Source organism: Camelus dromedarius, chromosome 17 (assembly GCF_036321535.1).
Source record: "Camelus dromedarius isolate mCamDro1 chromosome 17, mCamDro1.pat, whole genome shotgun sequence".
Classification (NCBI taxonomy): Eukaryota; Metazoa; Chordata; class Mammalia; order Artiodactyla; family Camelidae; genus Camelus; species Camelus dromedarius.
The window spans coordinates 22,690,772-22,714,502 of record NC_087452.1 but is presented as its reverse complement, the minus strand read 5'-3'; the positions used below and the strand labels follow the sequence as shown (position 1 = coordinate 22,714,502).

At 40.9% G+C, this 23,731-nt stretch overlaps 2 protein-coding genes across 3 annotated transcripts in view; one reads left to right on the top strand and one right to left on the bottom strand.

Moving 5' to 3' along the window:
* Window positions 1–199: 199 nt before the first annotated feature.
* THOC7 (THO complex subunit 7) lies at window positions 200–16,692 on the bottom strand. 2 transcript variants are annotated; one of them, XM_031470675.2, is made up of 8 exons: window positions 16,541–16,692; window positions 6,109–6,226; window positions 5,216–5,343; window positions 4,693–4,779; window positions 3,045–3,102; window positions 2,055–2,121; window positions 1,899–1,968; window positions 200–1,011 (listed from the first exon to the last, which is right to left on the bottom strand). In XM_031470675.2, the coding sequence occupies exons 1-8, from the start codon at window positions 16,557–16,559 to the stop codon at window positions 944–946; spliced, it is 615 nt and encodes a 204-aa protein (XP_031326535.1). In that variant the 5' UTR covers window positions 16,560–16,692; the 3' UTR covers window positions 200–943. The 2 variants fall into 2 exon arrangements, with proteins under 2 accessions (XP_031326535.1, XP_064352421.1); XM_064496351.1 differs by lacking the exon at window positions 16,541–16,692 and adding an exon at window positions 10,694–10,713.
* A 183-nt stretch (window positions 16,693–16,875) lies between these two features.
* ATXN7 (ataxin 7) overlaps window positions 16,876–23,731 on the top strand; it is a 154,103-nt gene continuing 147,247 nt past the window's right edge. Inside the window, exon 1 of the mRNA XM_064496345.1 lies at window positions 16,876–16,926. The gene's annotated coding sequence lies outside the window, so the exon portion shown is untranslated. The remainder of the gene's footprint in view (window positions 16,927–23,731) is intronic.

Sequence of the window (23,731 nt, the reverse complement as noted above, 5' to 3'; positions counted from 1 at the left end):
AAAGGTGTTAGGACACTTTTGATATGACTACTATGGAGCTAATTGTAAACCTTCATTTTTGAAGATTTCTTATTAAAATTATAAAAATATAACATCATTAAGGTATGATTCATGCAAAGTGTCACGTTTCTGAACTAAAAGAAATGGATAAGGATGTAAACTAACAAGTATTAGATATGTAATTCAATACTTGAGACAATTATAAGTAATTCAGCCTTAGTTTAATTTTTTAAAAAGATCATGAAATCCGTTCTGCAAGACTCTTGAAAACGATTCCTAAAGAACAAAACAATAGAGAGAAAACATTTCAAGGAAACATGGAACCACCACATTGCTCATGTACTAAGGACAGAGCTCTAGAAACGAATGCAGATTGATTTACTTCGCATCTTGTAATTACCTCCTACGCCAGTGATTCTTAATATCAGGAGACCTGTCCCACAAGCATACCCCACAGACACTTTGTACATAATTTCACAAGATCACAGCCCTCCTGAGAGCCTATTTGTGGACTCCATTTTCAAAAGTTTTTACAATTTCCAGAAATTGACTCATTTTCTCACGTACATCCTGGAAATGCTGCTTTCTCACTATCTTCCGCTTATTTTGTGAGCAAATCAGTGCTACCAGTTAAAAACTACCTACAATTTCAAGGAGCACAAACATACCTGGCTCGAAAACATTTTACTAAACATTTTTAGACATTGCTTCCTACTTCTTAAGAATAAAAAGAAGACATGTCAATAAAAAACAAATCTATAATGAAGTCATTCTTCCTTTGTGTGAAGAAATAGGAATGAAGTGTGCATTAATAGTTAAAAGGAAAGCAGTTCACCGCCAAAACTTCAACTATCTCAAGAACACAACACATTCCGAACACACTAGGGTCAGGCTGCTGCTCCAGGACTCCTGGGACTGGTCTGTTGTCTTGGGAACCGGCGGTCTATGGTTTAGGGTCGGTTTCCATGCTTGCTTCTTGAGCTTCTTCCACCTCTGAGAGCTTTTCATCATCTGCAGTTGAGAAAGAAACACAAAACCTCAGTCAGAGTTGCTTAAATTACATGCTTAATGAATACGTGAAAACGTTTTTATCCTTTATTAGCAAAATCCTTTTAAAGCAAAAATGGCAACATGGCAGCCTGCGACTGTAACTGACACACCAGCGTTTGGTTTAAAAGTGCTGTTTCGGTGCTTGTTATTAGTGGAGTTAAAATGTAAAATTTATGTGATAGATTTCACTTTAAAAAAAAAAAATCTAGGGGGGAGGGTATGGTCCACTGGTAGAGTGTGTGCTTAGTGTGCTCGAGGTCCTGGGTTCAATGTCCAGTACCTCCATTTAAAAAAAAAAAAAAAAACAAAAACCCAATAAATAAGTAAATAAACCTAATTATCTCCCCCCCCCAAAAAACTTTAAAAAAATACAGGTCTTAGGCTTTTCTTGAAAACAATCAGAAGAGGAGATAACAAAGACATTTCCAAATGGCTCTAGGCAATACAAAGAGCAAGTTTCCAGGTACCCAAAGCGCCTAGTTTATTGAGTCTGTAAATATGCTTAGGTATTGATTATTCCACTCACTTACTGCCTGCCTAGGTCCTGAATTACTGCTTTATAGCAATAAACTATAATAAGCTGAGAATAATTTTAAATCTATCACGCTTCAATTTCTCCTAATTTAAACCACTGGATATGTATTCAAATCATATATTACCACAAATTAAGGCTTTTCTGCATATAATCAGAAAGCTGAACAACAGGAGTTCCTTCAAATGTCATCCAGCTATACTCCTGTTCTGAAACTGAAGGGGCGCTCTCTCTTTAAGATGTATATTTTAGAAGATATGCCCCGGATCATTTAAGAATCTTCAGAAACATTCGTTTTGAGACTCTTGCTACTTACTTTCCAGTGTTTGCTGAAGTTCATGAATGGTGCTAAGAAGAACGTGGAACTGTTTCCTTCTCAATTCCAGCTGTGTTGATGAGAAAAAAATTTAATACACGTTGGTCTGTACACCTATACGGATCACAAAGGCTCACATACACCATATGCAAATACCTTATCTTCGACACTTTCTTTAATATGGGAAAGATGCTCTAATTCTTTCCCCAGAGCCTCTAGTTCCCTGAAAAAAATTAAATACTGTTACATTTTGCTAATTGGAGGGACAGAATTCACAATTAATATTTAACTTTTTAGTTACTAAATAGTATTTTAAAAATAAAGGATAAGGAGTTGTAACACTCCATTATAATGAGCCTTTTAAAACTAAGGATGATTTCTTAACTTGTAAATATGTACTTATTTTCATTTAAATTAAATTTTTAGATGATTTTTAAAGTATAGGAAAACTTGATATCAGAATATCAAATGCTGAGAGTTAATAACTTTTAACATTTTGTCATACCTACTTCAAGTCTTTTTTTTTTTTTTTTTTTTTTTTTTTGGGTAAATTGAAGATTAACTTGAAATACCCTTTGAACTTTACCCCCAGTCTTGTAAACCAGGCCTTTTTCCCTTCTCTACTTCCTATTCAGGCAATCACTATATCATTCTCATCCTTTATATGCAAAGATTTGTGTCTCTAAATAACATACAGTATGAGTATGTAATATTTGGGGAAGGTTCTCACTTTTATAAATGGTTATTATTCTGTATATATTTCAGAAACTTAGGAATAATTTAAAATTGATTATATGTCTTCTGTTTTCCTTTTCAGTGATTATGTTTTTGAGGTCTGTGTTTAAAAGTATCTATCTGGTTTATTCTTTTTAATGGCTGTTTAGTATTCTACTATATGAGTAGACCGTATTCTGTCTATTGATTTTTGTATTGATGCATATTATATACATTTATTTTAGAACTATAGGCAGTAATGTTGGAAGAAGGAAAAGTCTAATCAAGTGGTATCAGATTATATAATATTAAAGATCTGACCCCTCCTTTTGAAGCATATTCTGTTTCCCTGTAAACATGGAATGCATAGAGTAATATGTAAACACTTATGTATCAAGATTAGTTCCTTTCAAAATAAAGTTCTAAACTTACTTTAATGTCTCATGCCTGTCTGGATGATGCTGGATCACTTTTGCCAAAGCATCATATTCTGAAAGATAGAAAAATTTTTACCAAAGTAAAGTCTTTTGAACCTGGTTATAAAAACAAGACGTGTAACATCACAAATCTCTCCTAATCACTTTCCTAGTACGTACAGAAATGGAAACATTGAAGGATGGACAGAATATCGCCAGTTTCACTAGCTTCAATTATAACTGCAGTGCTACATGACTTCAAAGGTGTTCCAAACAAGGATTTTACCGCCCACTTTCTTTTTCCAGTTCCCTATCCCTGGGCAGGATATAAGGGGCTAGCTGAAGCAAAAATGAACAAAAGTCATTACTGAGCATCAAGTGGACTGATTCTGAAGAGAATCTTATTCATTGTTTGCCCCGCAAATAAAAGATCCGCAAGGTGAATATATCCTACCATTAATTTCAGATCTTAGACAACAACAAATTATATTTCTCATCCATTTCAAAGGTAAAGATTTCAGAAACTTAGAAATGATTTGTGATTCAGAAACTTTGATTATGCTCCACTGAGACTTCCAAGATAAGTCATACATCACCTGTTAACCTTTCGCATGAAACTATATATGGCAGCATTCATTTAAAAGCCTCATTCATTAATCAATAAAAACATTGTAAACATTTTAAAATGATTTTAGAATTGATATTAATTCTTAAATAAGTTGATATATCTTGCTGTAAATTGGCCACTGCAACCTGACCACATGCATTTTAGACTTAATTCAAAAACCATCTTTTAAAAATAATTAAACATCATCTTAATTAGCTCATTAAAAAGTAAAATTCATTGTTTTGGAAATCTGTGTATTAAGTCAATAAAAGTGTGACTTTTTTTTAAATAAAAATTTTTGGATCACAAAATATAATATGCTTAATGTAAAAAAAAAAAAAAAAAGAAACAAACAAAAAAAAACTAAGTCATAAAAACCCATAACACCAAAATAAACATTAACACTTTCTATTTCCTTCTAGTTTTTTATATATGTCACAATTGTGACTATACATTATATATTTTATAATCTTTCTTTCAATTTACATTATAGGAGGAGCAATGCCCCTGCCATTAAAAATTATTTTAAAATAGTTGTTCTGAACTAAGATAAGGATAGACCCTAATTTAAAAACAAAAGAGATCAGAACAAAACTAAACCTCTTATTAGAAATGTAGGCAGCCTGTAAATAATTGCTTGCTTTATACTTAATGAAAACTCACTGAGCTTAATTCTTTTTTTCTTTTTTTGAAAGTAGTTGATTAAACAAACCAAAAAACAACAAACAAAACCTTAAATCTAGTGTACTTGTATAAATTGCCTTTGCTCATTAACAGTAACGTTATTTAGACAAAGGGGTCTGAGGACAGTAAACGAAATGAATACTTAAATACTTGTTTCATCAATACAATCCAACAATCAGACAATTTTTTTTTCAACATGCCCTTCCTTCTCTCCTGTTTTAAAGAATAATATAGTTTTAAAGAGTTAAGTTTGGCCCCCTGTGATTCAGGTTGATTCTAGCTAAAGATTTCACCTCACAATGTAAAAAAAAACTGCATGAAAATACTAGCCAGTAATAAAGTATTTGCACACAAAATCCCACAAAACCCTTACCTTGGCGATTTTTTCGTATCCGTTTTGCTTGAAGAATTTGCTTTTTGCACTCAGCAATTTTTTCATGTGCTCCAGCAATGCTACATTCTATATAAAAGACAGTTATAACAACATGTATACTCTCCATCCATTTTCAGTTTTAAAACGTCTTTAAGTTCCATTGCAAATGAAGTAGATCCTAGCATTTAAAAAATAGCTGTAACCCAAAGTATTGTATCATATGAAAATACATTTTTGAAAAAAATTGAAGTATAGTCAGTTACAGTGTATCAATTTCTGGTGTACAATTTCCGGCATACAGCATAATGTCCCAGTCATGCGTGTGTGTGTGTGTGTGTGTGTGTGTACACATATGTGTTAAAATGCATTTTTGTTGCTAATGTTTACTGTATTCTTTCCATTAATATTGTTATGGTTATTATTTTACCACTAACCAAAGAAAACTGTTAGCAGATATTGTTTCCCTTAGACTATAAAAATTAAGATTACAGATAGAAACAATAATTACTTTAAGTTTCTTTACCTATTTCTTTGTAGATTTTTTCATAATTTTCCATTTCTCTGAGGTTCATATCATATACCAGCAAAGTTTTGCCCATGGAAAACTCACATTGGGACAGTGTGCTCAGCATACGTTGGTACTGGCTATAGCTAATAAAAAAGAGAGAAAAAGAGATTAAAGATTTTGGGGGATTTCCAGTTGAATTATTATAGTGCAGGCACAGGTTTGCTAAGTACATTATATTAAGTTCTGAGAGACTCATTTGCTTTATTTAAAATAATTTAGGATTTCTGTCCCTTATGTTTTTGTTTTCTGAATGCGGTTTACTTGAGTTTATAAACTGTGTTAGTTACAAGTGAAAAGATAGGACTATAGTTCTTAGCAATATAAGCTTAATTCAACAACTATTTGTTAAATTTTGTTTAAAATACTTTTTAAAAATGCTTCAAGATGGTTTTTATCTTCATAATTCTGTTCTCATAAGTTTTTCACTCTATACAATTATTTAGCTATTATTTAGCTAATTTGAATGATTAAAAATATTTTAAGTTAAAAAATTTTTGAATATATATGTATATAAAAGCTTGCAGCAACTTTTTATTAACATGTTAAAAAAGGAGAAAATTTCATTTAGATATTCTGTCTTACTAAATATTCATCTGCTTTTAAAAGTGACCAAATTAAATGAGTCTGAAATTAACCTTCATTTCTTCTTACCACTATGCCTTCTGCACATTTTAATAAACATAAAGCAGGCCTCTGAAGAGAAGGCCAGAAAAATCTACTCTGGATTTATAAAGTTAATTGCATTGGAAATTAAGGTGCATGAAAATGTGAAATATTAACAGGACTGTCTATATGGTCTAAAATTACATCAGGGCATTAGTATAGAATACAACACCAAAATGAAATACCCTTCTTCCTGGGATCCAGAGTTACACCATTTAATGAAACTTTTCACCAGCAGATTAATTCTCCGATCATCTCCGGCGCCATCTCCATCAATTAGGAGACGCTTCCGTATGACTTCGTCTGGAGGAAAGAATAATGTGAGTTAAAATGACTGTCTGGCTCTTGTTAACTCTCAGGGACAAATAACCAAAGCCACTACTCACTCATTCATCCAAAAGAAAATTATTCAAATGTAAATGTACTTAATGCCACAGAACTGTACACTTAAAATGGTAAATTTCATGTCAGGTAGGTTTTGCTATAATTTATACATATACGTATGGAAAGTTACTGCTTGTCTACTGTGTATCAGGCACTGTTCTAGGGGTTGGGGTTGTAATAGTAAAAAGCTCTGCTTTCACAGAACTGGAATTCTACTGCTGGGTTGTTAAGTAGAAATAATTTTCAGGTACCACCGGGGGAAATCAGCCAACAATTCCTGGAGAACTTTTTTTTTTTTTTGAAAAACCTGTTCAGACAGAAGAAGTCCAAAGCTCTCATTCCTCTGAGTAGCGTGAGGTACTGGTAAAAGGAACAGGAAGATTTAAAAGATGTAGTGGCAGACTAGGAAAAGACAATGAGATGGGTCCGAGAAAAAGGAATGGGTTTGTTTAAAAAGAGGAAGTGTCTAATTTAGTTATCATATCTGTAATGTTTCTTTGCCCTTGAGGACTTTTTCAAAAAAGAAGCCTGTCTCTCTTTTGCTACAAAGAAAATTAAAAAAGGAATAAAAAAGCAGTGCAGATGATAACGATGTACTCAAGAAGGCCCTGCCTGGCAGCTCCGAGCCAGTGTTCCTCCTGGACAAGATAATGCTGGATCATAACAAGGGAAAGGCAAATTGAAACCCCAGTGAGATATCATTTTCATTTCCCAGCCTGGCAAAGATCAAAAGACCTGATAATAAGTGTTGGCTACGGTGCTGAGAAACTGCACTTTACATGCACTGCTGGAATGGAAACCGGTGCCTTCTTTGCAGGGCAGCTGGGCGATAACAGAAAATATTCAAAACGCACGTACATTTTTGACCTCATTATTCCAATTCAAGGAATTCATCCTACAGAGACACGTGCACCCATGCACAAAGATAAATGTCAAGGGATGTTCTTAACAGTGCTGTTTGTACTAGAAAGATTGCAAACCTAAACATTCACCAGTAAGACACCGGTTAAATTATGAAACAGTCATTAAACGTAATACTATGCAGCCAAAAGAACAGTGTGGATGTATATACTGATGCCAAAAAATCTCCTTAAATATGTTAAATAAAATGGAAACAAAACAGGTGCAGAGAAGCGCAGTTTGCTGCCATTTGTGTAGAAAAGGAGGAGGCTGTGTGTGTCTGCGGGCACCCATCACACATATATGTTTGTATATTCAGAGAATATCTTTGGAAGGAAATGTAAGACACTGGGAATGGTGGTTGATTCTGGTGAGACGGATTATAGAAATGATGAGAAAAGATTTAATTTTTTACATGACTGTAGAATTGTCTGTTTTTCACCACGTGCATGCATTTTTAACAAATAAATTTTAAAGTGTGAGTAATTCCTGGACAGCCTGCTTGGTGAATCAACAGCAAAATCTTTAAACAATAGTTCCTGTGTGTAGGCAGAAGTATTTTTGGGCGCAGGTGCAGCAGAGATAAACTTTGGAAGGCAGATGGCTCCAGTTTTAAAATCTATTCTGTGACATCAGATAAACGTTTTTAGAATTGGGTTTTGTTCTCAGAGGCATGGCTCTGACACACTGACTACTCAAGCTACAGATTCATCAGGTGTTTTAATTTTAATTTTACACTTTAAAATACAAACGGATGCTTTCCTTTTTTAACCACCAACGATGCTATTTGACGAGACTGAGACAAAACAGTCCCTGAAGAGATTTAAAATCCAGAAAGTAAAATTGATTTTTAAATATAACAAACATGTTTTAACTTTGTAAAAATAAAAGCAAGCATCCAGTGGGTGAGCAGTCGGTGGGCAACTGATGTTCAATTTCTTTTTGATCTTATCTTTACTGTTCCAATCCCCCAGGAAACCCTACCTTCCTCCCAGGTACTCAGGCATCTTACTTTACTGAGGACCAGGGATTTCAAATGTAAACGCATTCTGGGAATAGGGAAATTGGGGAGTGAGTACCTTAAGGGAGAAGCTATTACCAGGGCTGGTTTTTCAAGAGGTTTTTAAAGCTTGGTGACTAACTAAAAATGTTTTGAACACATTTTGTGATCATTTCCGTTGAATACTTAAGATCTGCGTACTTTTTATATATGTATGTAACATTCCAATTACAAAAGTTTTCGAAAAATATTTAAAGCATTGTACAGGCCAAAAAAAACCTGGGGAAAAGGTTCAGGAGGGCCTGTTCTAGGAGGTCTTGTTCATTCTGCTTCCTCTCCAGCCTCTCCTACTGTGTCTTTACATTTCTGATGCCCAATAAATATTTTTAAATTGGATTCATGGTGCCTGCCTGGGACCATCTACCCTCCAAAGAGCTTTGTCTCAGTAAGACACTAACTAACAAGGACTAGCATAGGCAAGTATCTTATTTTCAGGTCCACGGCAAGTAGAAGGGGTTACCGAGGGATGGGGGAGTATGTTGGGTAGATGAAGGACAGACTGGAAGATGGGAAAGTATTTTTATTATTATTTGATTTTTGAACCATGTAGGTGCTCAAAGTCTGCTAGATGTTGTTTGAAAAAGAAAGCAGGCTAGGGTTGTGGTGATGGTATCATAGGCGTTTGTACATGCCCAAATGGATCAAATTGTACACCATATGTGCAGTTCTTTGTACATTAATTATATCTCAATAATGCTGTTTTTTGTTTTTAAAGTAAAAGAACTGAAGAAAGCAATCTGAAGTCATTTCCCTAACTCCCGCCACAGGCAGGGAGAAAGCTGTGAGCTACAGCAGAGGTGGGGAAGGAAAGGCTGGATGTGGGACGAGAGCGCACTAGTGCACTGGGAGGCCGAATATGTGAAGACAGATTTCAAGACCCAAGGAGATAAAGGCAGCTAGAGGTCAGACTGTGGGAGTCCGCACTGGTCAATGCCATGCCGCACTGATAGACCTGGACCTTGCTGGTGGGCAACTGGGAGATGCTGAAGATTCACGGGTAGGACTTTGTACCCCAGGGAGAATCAGGCTGAGGGCAGGTTTCAAAATGGATTGCAAGTGGCAAGCGCCCAAAGGGAGGGAGGCTACTGGGGAGGTTACCAAAGTATACACAGGAGGAGCTAAAATGGCATGAATTAAAGCGGAGATCAGAGACACAGGTCCTGGAAAGCAGAGTAAGGCTAAACAGAGATTTGGTTAGAAACAGCCAGGGGCCAATGCCAGCACCGGGTGGCCCGAGTAGGAGTGTGGGACGGCCAGGCCAGACCCGGTAGGACAGGAGATTTCCTGTCTAGGCATTCACAGCTCTTTCTCCTTCAGCCCTCTCCCTCTTTGGTCTACAGAGCTTTCCTCACAGCCAAACCCTGGGCCAGAAGTCAAAAACCGAGGCCGATGTTCTGGCTTGTCCACAGCGCTGACTTTATGCGTGCGGCCAAGTTTTAACTTCATCTGTGAAAATGGGAATACAACTATCTACTTGATAGGACTGCTTTTATTATGGAAATAAAAGTAAACAAAGGAGCATAATGCCTGTTCACCGTAGGAAGGCAAACACTTTAAACTGTGATTCTTATCTTCATGTTAACTTTCATCCACAACTTAATGTTAAAAAGTGAGTAAATGTTGGCGATCCATCTGTAGATAAATCTATATACTGATGGAGATGGATATTATGCACTTATGCCTACAAAGTTTTGTCCAGTTATGATTTCTCACAAATTTGCTTCTGTCTCAAGCTTCAGACTGCAGTGTCATGGCATTTCTAGCTTTAACTGCGTAGAGTTGCTGCCTAGGAAATTCTCTGGGGATAAGAATGACTGAAATAACATACATCAGGTACAGAGCACAGCTCCAAAAGCAACAAAATAAAACAAAAGTGTTAAGATGCTACTTTGAAAACAGGTACTATTTTTCTTAAATTTAAAGATGGCCGGCTGCTGACGGTTCCTAGGATGTATGACACGAGCATTATTATTTTTAATGGTACCTCATCAACTAGTTCTAGACTGAACACACCTAAAACACGTTCTGTTTACTGTATACACTGACGTCATAAATTATTATCATGCTTGAAGTTCTCTGTAAGTAATCTGAATGCTAATATTAATTCTGGCGGGCCTTGGTTCATCCATAAAAACAGTGAAGATGGCTCAGAAACTGTTTTAGTGATTTTTCAACGTCATTCCTTAGTTGTTACAATTACTTTACTGACTATGAGAATCACAACCATCTTGGAAAAGCCTTTAAACCAAAATACCCAACATCTGCCCTGAGAACGGTGGCTTTCCACCTGATTTGAGACTTGTAGGAAGGTTTCCTGCTGGATTCAGTTAGATGTTGTACCGTTAGCACAACTACAAAACGTCTGCCATTCAAAAATCACTTTCAAATCAGTTATGACCCCTGAAGGCTGATAAGCAAATATTTACTCGTAAAATTGGGATGTCTTTCAGACCTCTTCTTGTGTTATGTCATCCTATACCTAGGAGAAATACAAAACTGAATTAAGACACTAGATAAGTCTCAAAAAGTCCTTTTAACAGGGTAGATTTTAATGCCCAATTTTCCATAAACAGAGAGGCAGGAAGAAATGACTCCTTTATAGTCACTAAACCAACTTTTCATTTCCAACCCTCTGGTCGGATGATGCAGCCATGTTAGCAGCGCTCCCATTTTGGTGTGCAAAGGACAATCTCTCATAAACCCAGACTAACATTCCTTTCAAAACCCCTAATTGTTATTCCCTCAACGTGGCTATTAAAACCTTGATTACAAAACAAGTTTTCACAGCATCTGGGAGCAAATACTCAAAAATGGAAAGAGAAGAACAATTTGGAAGATAATGGTGGGCCAAGTTCCAAAACACTTACTTTAGGGGCAGGTCAAGGCTTGACAACCAGTGGGCAGAGCCTTGCTGTTACGTAACTTCTTACCAGGGCTGAGCTACTGTCACATGAGTGCCTCCCCAATCTGCTAGACCTCAGAGCACCCCCATCTCACCTGCTTTTAGGAAAAAGCAATTCTGTCAACAACGAGAATCAGTATTTCCTTTCTAAAGGCAGTTTACTAAGAAATTTTGCGGGCACGCAAACTCACCACCGGCTTTTTCTTGGTGTTCCTAAACACCCTGCACCGATACTGAAAACCACAGGAAGGGATAACAATTGGAGACAAGATTACAGTGGATAAAACAGCTGGTTTCTAGGGCAATGCAGCACTATGTATTAAAATTAAAAATACCCTTGACCTGTCTTCTGAAAATGATTTCCACAAGGGTGCAAAGACATCTACCCAAATGTCTCCATTGTCATACTATTTGTAAGAGTAAAAAAAAAAAAACTAGAAATAACAAAAAAATGTTTAGAAGGGGATTGATTTAAAAAAATAATTATAATAGAATATCAGAGAGTAAGGTAGAAAAAGCTCCAAAATGTATTAGAAAGAGCTCCAAGATATATCATTCATTATGGAAATATAATACAGGAAGGTATGTAAACATTTTAAATGCCTTTTATGGCATTTAAAAATTATTCTGGAAGGGTACACAAAAAACACTTCCCTGTAATTACCACTGGAGAGAGGGATCAGCAGTGGAAGGTGAAGAGGGAAGGTTTACACCTGTCACTTGGAGCATTTCTTCTTGAGTTTTCTGGTGTGTTTCACTTTTCTTCCTTAAAAATATCAACAGTGGTCACCTGGATAGAGAGCTTGTTGGTCATTTTGAGGCATTTTTCTTCGTGGTTTTTTCTGTATTAAAAACTCTAATCAACGTTCTTTAATGAATCTATAACGTGTTACCAAGAAAAAAAACTGGATTGACCTGACCTACTAAGAGGAGACATTAAGGCCACGTTAAAACAATGTGTGTGCAGATTCCTGTTAGATTCGTCATTCGCTCACCACTGCTCATGGGTTATTAAGCTGAATTACGTATCTCTCATTGTGTTAGATTCCTAATGGTAGGATAACACCTAGCCCCGCCTTTCGAGAAGCTTAAAATCATTAAGACAATTTTTAAGGCCAACAATATTAAGACACAAAAAAGGCAGGTGGGAAGAGTAATACTAAGATGGTTTGATTCTTCCATGTAAATACCGATCTCTCATGAGATACTTAGGCCCAGTCTGAATAAACTGCTGATGCCAAAGTAAATTATGTAAACCAAAATTAAATTAAAAATTTTAAAAAGAAAAGCAAAAAATTCATGTTGAGGTCCTAAGTTTTTCCCTGGGTTTATTTAAATGTTCAAAGTATGGTGCTAATAAAGTCAAGGTTGAAACTCCAGTTGTGCTTTGAGATACTATTTATTTATCTTGACTAAAAAAAATTATTTAATAGTTGAACTGCTTCAGTAACCCTGTGCTTAGGACCACAGATAAGGCAACAAAATGGATAAATCCATTGGCACTAGAAAAAAAAAAAAAAAAAAAAGCCGAACAAATCCTGTGGCCACAAATGTCCAACGCTGGACCAGCAATTGAAATCAGAGTGACAGCAGCAGGGGACATTTACAGAGCATTGACACACGCCTATTTGGTGATCATACTTGTTTGTTTGCTTTCACTCTGAAAAGTGTCCTGGTCTGGACAAACAATTAAACGGTCACTCAACTTGGAAGTGCTTTACATATATTACCACACTTCATCCTTGGGGGAAAAAAAAACCCTATAAAGTGCATTATTATCTTCCTTTTACAGATGATTAGGGTCATGTCTGCAGTCATAGGAAAATATACACAATTACATTATTAGAAAGTCATAGTGCCATTCCATTCTGTCATATTGTTCATGGGCATATTAAAAACTATTATTTCAAATATTAACAAGCATATTATCCATGCATTCCACTTCCTAATCAAAACAAAACAAAACACCGTTGGAACCAACAAGCTCTATTAAATGGAATGTAGAGCTACATCCCACTCCCCACCACCCCCTTCTCATCTCCCATCTGTTGCTCTGGCGTATCAATATACCTCCCTAATGTTCTCTGTACTGCAAAAAGTGCTTCTGAAATGGTTTCTGTCAGGGTACTAACACTGTTTAACACCCTTTACATTAACACATACAAAATACAAACTGTGAACATAGTTTAAATTAACAGTGACAACATCTAAACTATTTTTCAGTTAGCCACAATGCTGAGGTGGCAACAGGGGACGAGAGAGAATGGCTTTGCCAATAATAAGGTGTGACAGTAAGCCACTAACTTCTTAGGACCTCCATTTTTTCCATCTAAAGATGATGGTATTGGTGATATTATTCATTGTTCAGTATCTGTGGATAACAATATAGTGCCTCTCCTTCCCTTTGAGGAGGACAGTTCCTCAAATTAACCAATGTGTCCTTGTACAGGAAATAAAGAGTTTCTCCTCAAAGAGCTCCCAGTCCCCACTGGACATGCCAACCCATAATAAGTAAGGATTACATGAAGGTACAGCATCTTGCGAGGCACTCAAATTAGTGAGAGGACATCAGCCCTCCTCTGAGCTCCAGACAGGTACTGGTACTCCTCCAAGATGTTTCAGGAGGCTGATGGAGACACGGAGGCCATCCACTCCACAGTCTTCTCCGCTGCCATCATCCTACTCCAGGCCCACCTCGTCTCTCACTTGGAATACTTCTCGTTGGCCTCTCTGCTTCCATTCTTGCCTTCCTAGAATCTGTTCTCTACACAGTAACCCAGAATGATGATCCAAAAGATATATCAGATCACTAACTCTTCTGCTGAAAACCCTCCAATCATTTCGGAGTGCCCACAGAAGACCATCCGATCTCCCTTCCATGGCCTGTAAGGCTCTTTGTGAGATCCTATTTATTTCTCTGACCTCCTTTCATATCACCCCTGTCCTGGCCCTCCTGGATCCAGCCCCACTGGCCTTCCGTATCTCCCCTGAATGGTGCAGAGTGTGTGTTCAGCTCAGGTCTTTGCACTAGTTATTGCCTCTCTCTGCAGTACTTTCCTGGGCTCCTCACACAGATGACCCCGCCAGGTCTTACTTTAAATGTCACTTTTCAGAGAGGTCATACCTGATCACCTAAGTTTAACCTAATTGTTGGCAGTCCTCTCCCATGACTCTCTCATGTTCCATCCAGTTCATTCTCAGAATTTAACTGAGTTCTTTCTCAGAAGTGATCTTACTTCTTTGATTGCATGCTGCTGCTTCCCTCCCGCAAGCAAGAGCCAGACTTCCCTCTGTACAGTCTACTGCTGCAACTGGCACTGTGCCTAGAAGGTATGCAATAGATATTTGTTGACCTATTACACATATCGCTCACTCCTGCTTGATTCTTACCAAAAGCTCAGTTGAGGAAAACCAACTCTACGGAGATTGCCTCATGAAATTATAGCTCGTCCTTTCCTCTCTGCTCCAGATAACTCTTAAAACAAGCCAAAAAGCCTTGCTCTGAAATAAGGCAGACCAGCACGATTCACCTAACCCATACGGTCCAGTAGCTTTAGGATGCCTTTCTAAATTGTGATCCAGCCTTCTCTGACCTAGTAAAGGATCGGCTAAGAAACAGCTTTATGATCCTCAATGCTGAAAAGCGGTTAAGGATATGACACTGGCTTCTTTATGAGGACCTTAAAGATAAGCTTTTCTTCTACTGCTTAACTTAAAAAAATAAAAAATTTTTTAAACCCTGCTCGTCCCGGGTGTTTAATGTTATCTTCCTTCTCTCATGAACTCCAGATCACAGGACAGACCAGGTCCTGCTTCCTGGTATAGCCATCTAGAGAAACAAGTCACTTGCTGCTTTAATTATACAGACTTGACCCTCTGATTACGAGGATCACCCCACTTCCAAGCTCCTCTTGTTTTTACTAGTCTCCATCTTCTTTTTGCCACGTTTCCTCATCCAAACATGTTTTTAATGTTTTCTCATTATAATGAGCTGCTTTAAATATTTTCTGGCATATGCCGTATAAGCGAATTAAGTACTGAGGGCTATGGAAGCAATATGCATAAGATAATATGGTTAATAGGTGAAAGGTCAACTGGCTGGAGAAAAGAGCAGAGAAGAGAATATTTGATATGGGTCATGAAGAAGAAATGAGAGGTCATCAGGCAAAAAACGCAGGGGGAGGCAATCTGCACAGAGAAAGAGTGGGAGAGGGCACAGACCCCGTGGAAGGAAAGTGGAGGAGAGGCAAGTAAACCAACTCTTACATTTAACAGTATTTACTGAACATTACTATGTATTGGACTCAGTGCAAAGCACTTTACAACTTTTATTGCCTCTAATCCTCCAAACCAGCCTATGAGGAAGACTTTATTATTATCCCCATTTACAAAGAGTAAAACTGAGGCTCAAAGAGGTTAATTAACCTATACAAGGTCAATCTGCTTGTAAGTGGCAGAGTGGGGATTCTGATGCTTCTAAGGGTGTAAGGGGCACGTGACTGCAGCCTTTGCAATCTCTGAAGTCCCGACATTCTACCTCATACATTTCTCTCCCACTCCTGATCTACCCTAGGTGACCCCCATCCCTATACTGGCTCCTCTTAATCCCCAGGCACAGTCCCTGATTGTCCTCCAGTCACCCCCCTCCATATCTATTCTCTCTGGATAACTGTCCCCAGCTCCCTCTCCCTACCCCTAATCCAGGGCTAGTTCTCAGGCCTCAGCGCGATCCACCCCATCGTCTGGGTGACCTTCCCCATCTGTCCCGAGGACTCCTCCAGGGGTCACCCTCTGTACGCTAACACCCCTGGTACTCTCGTCCTGGGACCTCTCCCTTCTTTCCGGCTTGGCCCGAAACCCCCGCCCCATCCCCGGAGTTTCCACTCCCTTCCAGCCCTCCATAGGTCCTCCGGACCCCCAACTGCAGGGCCTCCACCCTTTCCTCTCCTTCACCGCCCCTCGGACCCCATCACCCCCATCAAGTGCTCCCCAACGCCATCCTCCCACAGCCCGGACCCCTTCCGGGTACCACCCGCCCGCGCAGCGCTGCCAGCCTGCCCGGACCCCCACGTGTGCTCCCGGCCCCCGACAATCCTCGCACCACACCCTCCCCCGGGCCGGCGCGGCCTCGGGAGAACGGGCCGGGGAGTCCGAGGGGCTCCGAGTGGGACGGGGAGGGCTCCGAGAAGAGGCCGAAGGGCTCGGGGGAAGCGGCCGGGAAAGCCCGGGTCTCGGAGGGGCCCGATCCGGGAGGCCGAGGGTCTCCCGGAAGCGGCGGGGAGGCCGGGGGTCTAGGGGGAGGCGGCGGCGGGGATCCGGGAGGCCGCGCGGCTCGGGGGAGCAGGCCGGGGCGGCGGCGAGCGGGCCTCACCGTCAGTCACGGCTCCCATGGCGTGCGCGGCGGCGGCGGCGGCGGCGGCGGCGCAAGCTGAGGCGGCGGTTGGCGGCGGCGGAGGTCAAACTCCCACAATGCAGCCGGGTAAACAGCCATGGAGGAGGAGGCGGCGGCGCCCGCGGCCGCCCGCTCCGTCGCCTGAGCCGCGCTGCGCCGCCGCCGCGGGACCCGCGCTCCCAGCGCTCCCGCACTCCACGGGGGCGGCCGCGGCCGGCGCGTGTGGGGCGAGGCCCGGCGGGCGGCGGCGGCGGCGGCGGCCCCGGTGCGGCCCCGGCCCCCGCCGACCCCCCCCCCCCCGCCCCCTGTCGCCCCCGCCCGGCCCACGCCCAGAGGCCGCCCCGGAGGCCGCCGCCAGCCGCCAGGTGAGCTCACTCGGGCGCCGCCGGGGCGGCGGGGGCCGAGCCCCCCGCGCTTGCCCGGGGAGGGCGACCGCGGCCCCCGCCGCCCCATCCCGGATGCGGCCGCTGGGGGTGGGCTTGCTCCCCTGCGGGGCGGGGCGGGGCGGGCGGCGGGGGCCCATCCCCGGCTCAGCCCGGGAGTCGGGGGACCGGCAGCACCGAGGGGGCGCGGCGGGAGGGTCCCCGCGAAGTTGGCGCCCACGCGCGCCCGGGCGGGTCCTGTGCGCGGGCACTTGCGCGGGGCGCGGCCGGCGAGCGAAAAAGGCCCCGGGTTCCAGGTGGCGCGTTCCGGCTCCGGCGGCCGCCCCCTTCCCCTCGGGGCTCGTGCGGGTGCCGGGAAAAGGGGACAGAGAAACTTAGCGACCTCCTGGCGGAGTTCGAGCCGCCACGGGGAGCCGGGTGCCCGCCTTCCTCCCGGGACGCCGGAATGCCGGCGGTGACCGGGATGGGGTGCTTTTATTGATTGATTTTTCTCTGTGATTTTCAAAAACTGTGACGGTCCCTATCTTAAGGGGAAGTCGAAAGTGAGTGAAGGGGGAGGGAGGTGCTCAATGAGAAACGCTGCCTTGTGTGTCGAGTTACACGTTTCCGGAGCACACTGCCGATTATATTGGCATCTCTTCCCAAAAGTCACTTTGATTCAACTTCGATGAGTTTCTCGTAAATGGCAACATCTCCGTGGTGAGAGGCGAGAGTAAACGAGCACCAACCAGTACGGCTGATTTGATCTCCAGTGGGATAGATTCAGTTAGCTGCAAGAAGCGGGTCAGAGTTCTGAACCCAGGTTTGATTATTTTATTGAGTTATTTTACAGTTCGCCCCCCTCCCCACCCAAGTACCCTGCCTCTTCATATCCGGGATGAAGCAATTATGGAGGATGGATCTGGTTGTTTCAGTTTCCTTAATCAGATTGGGTTCATTCTCCTTGTTTTCTCTCAGTTGTTTCAAAGAGGAAGAGCTGTACATGCAAATGTGTAATAGTGAAGGGTGCTTCACCTCTAGCTAGAAATCAGTATGTGTAAAATTGTATTCATATATGTGAAGTGAAAACTTCAGTAGTGCTCTTCAACAGTGCACCTTTGACTTTTAGCACAAAGGGGGAAAAAAAAGATCACAGTTGAGTGAATATTTTGAAGTATCTCTTGCCCTCCCCCACAGTGTGAAATCTCTCCTGGCTTTGAAACAGTGTCAGTTTAAACGCTGGCTGTGCACAGGCTGCAGAGTCTGTTCCTTTTCTTGGTTTAGAGGGAGAGAAGACATTTAAACCAAAAGAAGAATTACTTGAAATCTTAAGTCCTACAAACTGTAAATGGAAAGTGTCAGTTGACTGTCCATCCCAAGTGACATTTTGGAGGGGGTCATTGTTCTTTGAAAGGTAATTGTCAAGTGGTGAAATGATGTTCTTGTTAAGTTACTTGTTACCTGGCCTTATCATAATACTGATTTGGAAATAGTATCTAGTGATTTAATCTATAATGTTGTTTATGGGAAAGTATCACTGCCCCCTGTAACTTAAATTTTCATGAGACATTCTATCTGTCCGTCATAGCTGGAGTCCTGGCCAAATACCTTTGTAAGTTCATTTTGTATGTTGTTGGACAGTGCTAGAAACTTTCTGCAGCAAAATGACCAAGAGAGATGGGAAAGGCTTTAAAGTTTGAAGTATACCTGAAAATAAACATTTCTGAAAATTCTTGACTCAGGTGGTGGGAAACAGCAAAATTTGAGCCTTTCTGAACTTTAAAAAAAAATCTGCTTTGTCAGCCGCATAACTTATCTCGCAGTTGCTTTACACAGATCTTTGTGTTGAACATTGAAGGATTTTTTTTTTTGATTGACTTTTCTTCATCTCGTATATTGTGAGAGAACATCTTTTAATAAATCTTACAAGTCATCCTTTCATACAACCTGTTATATGTTAACATGTCCATGAATGTTAAAATAGGACAGAGTGAAGCTCTGCACCCTACTAACATTTCTTCCTTTCCCAGGGAGATCTCTGTGGGCAGAAAGAAGTAGCAGGTTTTAAAGTATAACAAAACTGATTTGGACTTTGAACCTAGGATTGGTGATTTACTCCAGTCATTGGATTCCTAGTTTCTTGGAGGGTATTAGAGTCTAGTTAAGAAAGTTTCTTTGAGTATTGATGTAATATTAGCCTCTGAAACTATAAAGGATGATGCAAGCTGGCTATCTGGTCTTTACCCTGGTCCAGTTAAATAGGTATTTCTGTCACATGCTTTAGAACAAGGATTATCCTGGGGTCTGTGGACCTCAGAGGGTCCATGAATGGGCTTCAAAGGATTCCCGAACCTGCTATAGGTGTGACCAAAAGTTTTTGTGTATGTGTATTTTACTGAGGGAGAGGGGTCTATAGTTTTAGAAAAGAGGTCCAGGGCCTAATTAGGGAATTAGAGATGTTTGTTTTTATTAAATAAAACAGGAGTTAGAATAATTCTTAAGAGGAAAAAAAATAAGAAGTAGATCTTTGTGCTCAGTACTTGTCTTTTAAAGTTGTCTTTAGTCATGTGGTCTTAGAGCCCCAAAAGCACTGCCATTTTGATCCCAAAGCAAAGAGTTGTCTTTCGGTTGGTAAGCCATGCGCACACATAAAGGGCTTGACGTGCCAATCCTGGGTGCATTGTGGCTTTTTAAAAATTGTATTTAAAAATTTAGACCAAGTAGCTTGATGGTCAACAAGTGGAGGCTTGAGCTTGACAATCAGCTCTTAGAGCAAGTTGTTCATTCAGCTCCACTCTCTTACTGCTCTCCAGCAGATCTGAAGTTTGACTGGAGGCAGTCGTTCTAAGAAAATGTGTTGGTGCCTTGGCAAGACAGCAGAGTACCACGGCAAAAACACAATTTCTGAGTCAAAGCAGACTTCGGTTCAAGCCTGGGTTCTTTCATTCCCTGTAGCTACTTAACCTGCCTGACCCTCCAGTTCCTCATCTGGATAAAGCCTGTCTGGTAGAGGTGTTGGGAGGCTGGTGTGAAGGTCCCTGTATGAAACTCCGAGCCCCTCATCAGGCCCACAGGAAGGACTTGGAAGCTGGATGTGGGTCATCATTAATAAGCACCTGAGTAAACATGTACAAACATGGTGTATAATAATGGTGTACATTATTTGTGAGTAAGTATGGTGAAAATATTAGCAGATTGAAACATTTTTTGCAAATCCAGTTTTCAGAGATGGGTTAGGATTGAGTGGTTCTTATGTTGTAGCCTTCTGGAGGAAAGTTGAAGGAAAATGGCGGTCCCATTGTTAAAGCCAAGGACGTGGATCCTAGGCAGAAAGGAACAGCTTCCCACCAGCAACATAGCTGTCTCTTTGGGTGATATTCCATTTAACTTTGCTCTTCATTTGTAGTTTAAATGAAAAGTCTAAATTGAAAAACTGCACATGTACTTTCTAGGCCATTGCCTGGAAAAAAATGTTTCCTTCCTCCCTCCTTTTGGGGAACTTCATACACCAGAGATTGAATTAATGGAAGTTAGACCTATAGCTTTGTCTGATTTTGACATCTTTAAAATGCCTCCGTATTTGGGTACCTGCACTGATTTTTCTTAACAAGCAAGATTCTGGAAGAAATGAATTGTATTTTCCTTTCTTTAAACATTGAAGAAAGAGTATTATGAGTTGAGAGAGAGAAAGAGAGAGAAATGAATAAAATACTTGTAATGCTCATGGCCATAAAAATAGACTTTCTTCCACTGTTCTCTGGTCTTTCCCTTTTCCTCTTATTTATTCATGGTGAGCCTTCTTGCCTTGTGCTTTCAAGTCAGGGAGTGGTTAGGAACAACAGGCTTTAGACTGGAACCTGAGTTTGACTCCCGTATCATGAGCCAGCCAGCCTTTCTGAATCTAGAGAAGATGACCATTACAAGCAAAAGGCTTTGCTCAGTCCTAGGCCCCTGGTAAATGCTCAAAGGTGGTAGCCATTTTGAGGATGGTTTAATTGTCATCTGTGGAAGGAAATAGCTCATATATTCTTCAGAGAGAAAACCTTTAATCATACTCATTCGTGCATAAACCTTCTGGTACCATCCTACTGTTTGCATCTTCCTCGTTACCATTGGCAGGTACCCCAGCATCTACAGGACCTTTTAGACGTGCAGTGGGGTTGTATTCTCTGTTAGGCTGGCAGGGTACGTTTAGATCCTGGGTACACTGGGGCCAAACCAACAAGTATGCAGCAAGGTTTTTAGCTCTGTGAACCATTCAGCAACAACTGATTTCATGGCCTAGAAAAGAGGTCAGCAAACTTTCTGTAAAGGATGAGATAGTAAATGCTTTCAGCTCTGCTGGCCACCCAGGTCCCCGTCACGCCTGCCTCCTCTGTCAGCGCTTGGGGAAGGCTGCCATAGCCAGGAGTGAGTGGGCGTGGCTGTGTTCCAGCAGAGCTGTGTGGACACCGATTTTGAACTCCATATAATCTTTATGAAATATTAAAAAATTTTTTTTCAACCATTTAAAAATGTCGTGTGTGGGCAGCGGCTCATGGTATGTACAGTCCGAGGCTAGACCTGACCCACATATAAGCCGTAGTTTGCTGACCCCTTGCCTGGAAGAATGTTAGACTCATAAGTGCTTTTGATCTGTGGCATCACCAAGCGGTCCTCCCCTCTCCTCCCCGCTGCACGTGCTGCTGGTGTGGCTGCTTTATCTAATGCACCCACCTCCCCCATTAGGATGAAGCCCCAGTAGGTTACTTGTTATTAGTTACAGTGTGTGGCCTTCCCTTCACACGCATTTTACTCACCAGTAAATTATTGCTAAAAATGTTGTCACCTTGCCCAGTTCTCCATGGAGCTTGAAGATTGAGCCCTGTCCTGTGTGATGGTTTTGAAGGGAATCAGTGCCTTTGGAGCTGTTTTACGCGTCACGTTCCAGTTACCCTCCTGTGCCCCGAAGGGGAAGTAATTGATGCTAGGCACTCAAGCTGCTAACTGGCCACTCTTACCTATATCCGGCCTCCCCGACCCGCTTCTGCATGATGTTTGGTTAAATAAAGCGCACAAAGATTCCTCTTGTGTTCTAACCCCTGGAGATTAGCTCCAGGATTGGTGGGTACAGAGCACGTGGATGTACATGTCTGTGTGTCATTTCATCCGGCCATCACTGAAGCTCCGAGAGTCGCTTCTGGTAGTTTTCACCTTTCCTCTCTCTCTTGACCCTTCTCTCTCGGCCATTGTATGGGATGCGGATCTGGTGACCTGGTGACCACTATGACTGGTTGGTTTATTTTTGACCCTCTCAATGCCTTTTAACATTCCCTACTAATTTGTTTGTTTTGCAGCAGATACGTTCTTTTTGGAGTTTAACTTTTCAAAACCACTTTATGTTGAAAATAAACCCCACTTATTGAGTACCTTAGAATTTCCCCCTTCCAAATGTGAACCTAATGCAGTATCAGAGGCATGAGTTGGTATTTTAGATGTTTAGAGATAAATTGTAGTTTTGGACCATTTTATCTAAATATTAGAAATATAAAACATGTCACTGCTCTTAACGTTTAAGGGTTTCCTTCTTTTGAAAAAGGTAAATTGGGTACACATTTTCTGGGTAATGAATCCAGAGTCATAGAATAAAATGGCAAGTCAGCATCTAGGAATTTATCTTAAAGAAATAATCCGTCAAGTGTGCATAGATGTGTGTACCAGGCTGCTCACTGCACTGTCTTTTGTAATAGCAAAATATAGGAAATAAACTAAATGCCTATTAATAAAGGATTGATTAGGTCAATTAGGACCTATCCAACAGTGCAGTACTGTGCAATCTTTAAACAGGATGATGCAGATCGATATTTATTGACATAGAATGTTAAAAAAAAAAGAAGATAGCATGAGACTATGTTTAATGTGTGATTTTTTAAGGTGGACAAGAGCCCCGTATAAAGAAAGCGTCTGGAAGGGTGTACACCCAATACTAAAATGAGCTCCTTGTCTCTAGGTAATAATATTGTGGATGATCTTTTTCTTTATGTTTTTCTCATTTTTTTTTCCAACTGGTATGTGCTGCTTTTATAATCAGGAGAACATGATAAAGTTATTAAAGAATAAACATACTAATTGAAAACATGTCCTATTTGTGGCTGAGGCCTCATTCCCCAAGATGGTCAATTCCCGCCATGGTCTGTGTTGTACTGAATGAGAAGTGAAATATGGTTTCTCATATGCCTTTAAAAATGTTTTCTATATTACTAATAAGAAAGAGTATTTTCCAGATTCTTCCAACAGGAAGGAAAAAAATTCCATACAGGGCTAAATAAATATCACTTTTTAGAAGAAACTCATTGAAAACACACACAGACGCATAGACGTTTATTGATAAAGAGAGTATGTGGTGCCTCATTTCTTTCTGTGAAGGATATTTTTCCCCCTATTGAAGTTCTCATAAAGTTATAAGGAATTCACACGTATGGAGGGAGTATAGGCTAGTGAGTAAAAGCATGAGCTTACTGTCTCTGTTGCTTTTGTCCACTTAGAACCTCAGTCTCCTCATCTGTAAAATGTGGATGATACCTTGCTAACCTGTTGTGAAGGTTGCACGAGGTGAGTGCTTAGCAGAGTGCCAGATACTTAGCAGTAACTCAGGAGGAGGAAGTGGTGGGAGAGGTAATAACACTGACAGTTGTGGTGCTGATAATAGTAATTAATATTAGCTGCTAGTATTTCCCCCCTTCTAGATACAGGTTTGCATGAGGGCAGAGCCTTGTTTGCCACATCCATCAGCCTCAACCCTCTAACCAGACCAGGTACCTTGACCAAG